General features: G+C 31.7%; 1 protein-coding gene across 2 annotated transcripts; it reads left to right on the forward strand.

Annotated features, from left to right (window-relative positions):
• Window positions 1-979: 979 nt before the first annotated feature.
• On the forward strand, window positions 980-2,902 carry LOC122589269 (protein ASYMMETRIC LEAVES 2). Of its 2 annotated transcripts, none has more exons than XM_043761537.1 (2): window positions 980-1,216; window positions 2,010-2,902. In XM_043761537.1, exon 2 carries the CDS (start codon window positions 2,073-2,075, stop codon window positions 2,742-2,744), a length of 672 nt encoding a protein of 223 aa, XP_043617472.1. In that variant the 5' UTR covers window positions 980-1,216; window positions 2,010-2,072; the 3' UTR covers window positions 2,745-2,902. The 2 variants fall into 2 exon arrangements, with proteins under 2 accessions (XP_043617472.1, XP_043617474.1); XM_043761539.1 differs by lacking the exon at window positions 980-1,216 and adding an exon at window positions 1,741-1,859.
• The last annotated feature ends 1,385 nt before the right edge of the window (window positions 2,903-4,287 follow it).

A 4,287-nucleotide genomic window follows, 5' to 3' on the forward strand; every position in this document is an offset into this window, starting at 1 on the left:
TATTTAGAAACATATAGTTAATTAAATATATCATTACAATTTTGCATTATTCACTAAGCAAAAGTCTTATCCATTTTTTTAAAGTTATTATTTAGTAAGATTTTACTAGCCACAGCCTTATTAATATAAGTTTTTATACGCTGCATTTGTTAATGACAACGTATAAATGCAAAGAACAACTTATACAAACTCATTATCCATACTTTTTTTGCATATTCACATTCCCATTTCTTTTTAACTTGTATCAACCCCGAATAATTACTAATAATAACTTAATAATAACTTTTTGGAAAATGTTAAATGCAACCTTAAAGGCTGCATTTAACGTGCATAAAAAATATGTATTTTCCATATTATAAGTTCAACCTTTGAATTTTATGCTAAGTATACAACTATTTAATGCACTTTAATGAAAGTCTTAAGAGTTTCGTTTATCAAAACCTTAACTTTTTAATCTTAGAAACACAAATATAGTAGTAAAATATCCTTTCTAATTTTTCTCCTTTTCATATATACTCCGTATCTCAATTATTTGAAAACCCTAAAAAGACCCCATTAATTAGTTATATCTTCCTTTATTCACCAAGAAAGATTTCAAACTTTCTTGTTTCTTGAAACCTCTTTAATTACATATATCCACTTTATAATTTATTCACCACAAAGAAAGACTTGAAACTTTCCTTTTTCTTGACAACCCTAAAAAAAACCCATTAATTATATCCATCCTTTATTCACCAAGAAAGCTACCAATAAACACTTACACTTGAAAGAACACAACAGTAGTAAGGGCTAGCTGACACTACAGTGAACAGGTAGTAGCTATGATAGCTAGCTATAGCTTAGATAGACATTTCATAAGATTATTTTAAGTCCATTCTGTCTCTCAAGTTCAAGAAGAAAAAATAAAAAGCTAAGCTGACCAGCCACTCATCAAAACCTTTTTGTAACTTTCTTTTTTGTCTTTTTGGTTAGAAAGATTTGAGGTCCAAATTTTTCTTCAATTCATCTCTTACTTCACACACTGTTTTCTCTTTAAAGTTTATTTATAGAAGAATAAAAAAAGGAGTTTGTTTGTGTGATTGTAAGTGAGAGTGAGAGAAAGAGAATAAAAGAGAGAAAAAAAGGGGTTTGACCGAAGAGATCGAGGCCATCATCATATCTTTCCTTCCTTCTTTGCTCCCAACTCCTAACTCCAAGAAGAGTATATAGAATTCAGGTTATATTATACTTTCACTTTATATATGCTTAATAATTTTTTTCAATGTATATAGTATGATTATTACCATTTAATAATGTAGTCAATGATGTATCAACATTCCATCTAGTGGATCTTTTGAGTTCACTAGAATTTTAAAAATGTTTTGTTAACTTGTACAACCAAAATTTCTATCCTTTGTTTAGTCACAATTGATGTAACTAAGTGTCTTTTTCTCATTTCATAAAGTTTTGTAATGTAGTTTCAAAAAAACTATAGTTATAAATAATTCAATGTGCAAAAAAGTCATCAATGATTGTTATCCCAAGAAGCATTTTACAAATCTAAGCCCTCAAAACCCTCGTCTTGAAACAACAACTTCTCCTCACTTTCACGAGATCCAATCTTCTTAATTAATTGGCTTCTCTTCATCAATATTCAGCTATTTCCAAATCACCCTCTAGCTTCATCATAATATATATATATAATTCCACACTTTTTTCTTCCATTTTACTAGTTCTTTTCTCTGAACGAGTTAACTCCGTTCGTCAGAGTTAACTTGTTTGTTAAGAGATATTAAAAAAGGTTACCAGATACGAAAACCGGATCTAAAATAATCACCGTAGTCATCGGTGAGCAAAAGGGTTATCAGTATCAGATCTAGGTTTGTGTAATCTACTTGATCACAAGCTAGTAAAAAACTTATGAGTTTCATTTTGAAATAGTTTTTATCAAGTTTTATTTTTTAAGTTTTCTAATTATTTTTTGTGAATTTAGTAACTTTGATTATAATGTTGTACAAATTTTGTTGCAGGAAATATATCTATTAATTATTACAAGAACACAACTGGTGCAAGAATAATTGTGAAAATAAATAATGGCATCATCTTCAAATTCGCCATGTGCAGCCTGCAAGTTTTTAAGGCGAAAATGCCAACCAGAATGTGTTTTTGCACCTTATTTCCCACCAGACCAGCCTCAAAAATTTGCTAATGTTCACAAAGTGTTTGGAGCTAGCAACGTGACAAAGCTTCTGAATGAACTCCATCCTCACCAACGTGAAGACGCCGTGAACTCGCTTGCATACGAAGCGGACATGCGTCTCCGGGATCCGGTATATGGTTGTGTTGGTGTCATCTCCCTCCTCCAACACCAACTCCGCCAGCTTCAAATGGATCTTACATATGCAAAATCCGAACTTTCCAAGTACCAGAACCATAACTTGAGCGGTACTGCCGCTCAAGAACTTATAGCTGCCGCCGCAGCAGCTGCGGCAGCAACCCACCACCAAACCCTAGGAAACAACTTGATTTCCTGTTGTGGTGGTGGGGTCACTCGAGACCATCTATACCACCACCACCCACCCTTTTTCACAACTAGGGATCAACAAACTTCTGTCGTTAGGGCTTTTGATGTCAACAATAGTTACGACACTTCAGCCGGTGTTCTTGCTATGAATATATCCACCGGAGGTATTGGCCAACACCCGCAATTCCAACAAACTCGAGGCGCCGGAACGGATGATGGGCCAACAACAATTGATCCTTAGGGTTTCAAAGGTAATCACATCCATATATAATTATCTTTGGAGATATATATATATATTGCCAAAAACAACCTCATTTCTAGTGTTTCTAATCTGATTCTTGCTTCATTGTAATGATACTACATATTACTTGAGATGCTATATCATAATTTTATTTATACTTGAAACTATATGATTATAATTAATTATACTATAAGTTTTGTTTTTGCTAAAATTTGATAATATTGTTATTATTTGCAAAATTATTTGCCACAAAATGAATAGATAGAGACCAGGAGATGGGTCCATGTACAAATAGTGTTTTGTTTGTTTTAGTTGTTTCTATTTTACATAATCAAACTTGTGTAGTATGAAATGCTGTATATTATTTTGTTTTGTCTCCCCAAAACTGCCATCTTTTGTGATGAAAACTAGGTGTAATGATTACCTCTATAGTCTATTTTCTTGTTTTACAGAAATAGGATGGTCAAATTTATTGATACCATTAATTTCTTTTTTGTCAAATTCATCATATATTTGATATAAATGTGCTGTAAATGAATTGTAATTTCATGCAGTAGTTATTCGAGTAAGAAAATGTGTTTGACTCATTGTGAGTCTTTTAAAGCATAACAAAGATTAATGTCTCAATAATCGGGTTTACCTGGCGGAAGACACTTATAATGTACAACAAACAACGGTTGATAGCCAAAGCTCGCTCTGGGAAATACCCACCCCAAAAACCCATAGCAATAAAACTCGCCGAATTTGAACTCAAGACTTATATATAGTCTCAAATCTATCTTTTAGTTGAGTTAAATTAAGTAGCTAAATTAGTAGTGATATATAAGGTTTGAGTTTAAAGAATTATAAAGATCAGCTCGAAATATACTAACAAGTTCAATGCCATCTATAGATGAGGAAAAAAGAAAGTTCATCCTATCAATTCTAGCTTCTTGCTAAACTTAACTACTTCCACCTTATATAAACGCTACATACCAGAAGTTATATATTTTTGACTATATTGTAGTCCTCTTCTACTCTTTTAATTGGATTTGTAGATGGTGTATGTAAATATCTAATGTACGTCTCGATTGGCAAATATATGGATCGATCCGTAGATTTGTTATGTTTAAAGTTTAAACTCTCTAGCTAGCTAATTCTCTAGTATCTTCACTATCTTAATTCCTAGCTTTTTTAGTATGCATTGGCGTTAGAAGGACAAAAATATACTTAATCGGTAATTCTTTAGCATGTTGCTAGACTTTTTTAGTTTTTTCATATACAATGCCGTTAGAAACAAAATACTTGCCAACATTACGACATTTATTCCTTTTTCTCATCTTATCTTTTTATTATTTTAGGTATATAAATATACCATGGAATGAAATTCAGAAAACGTTTTTATGAAATATTCAAGCTAGGATATGTGCTAATAATTTTTTTCGGTTAAACTCGGAATCTTTTACTATACATACCAGGATTTCACTATAGAAATTAAATGCACTAGAAAGAAAGTAAAGGCAAATGGATGTAGAGATATCAATCAAACGATAATTTGGGAATG

This window comes from Erigeron canadensis, chromosome 2 (genome assembly GCF_010389155.1).
Source record: "Erigeron canadensis isolate Cc75 chromosome 2, C_canadensis_v1, whole genome shotgun sequence".
Lineage (NCBI taxonomy): Eukaryota > Viridiplantae > Streptophyta > Magnoliopsida > Asterales > Asteraceae > Erigeron > Erigeron canadensis.

Bases quoted from the DNA above. Each gene is read 5' to 3' on its own strand.
- LOC122589269 (XM_043761537.1), top strand. From the start codon at position 2,073: ATGGCATCATCTTCAAATTCGCCATGTGCAGCCTGCAAGTTTTTAAGG.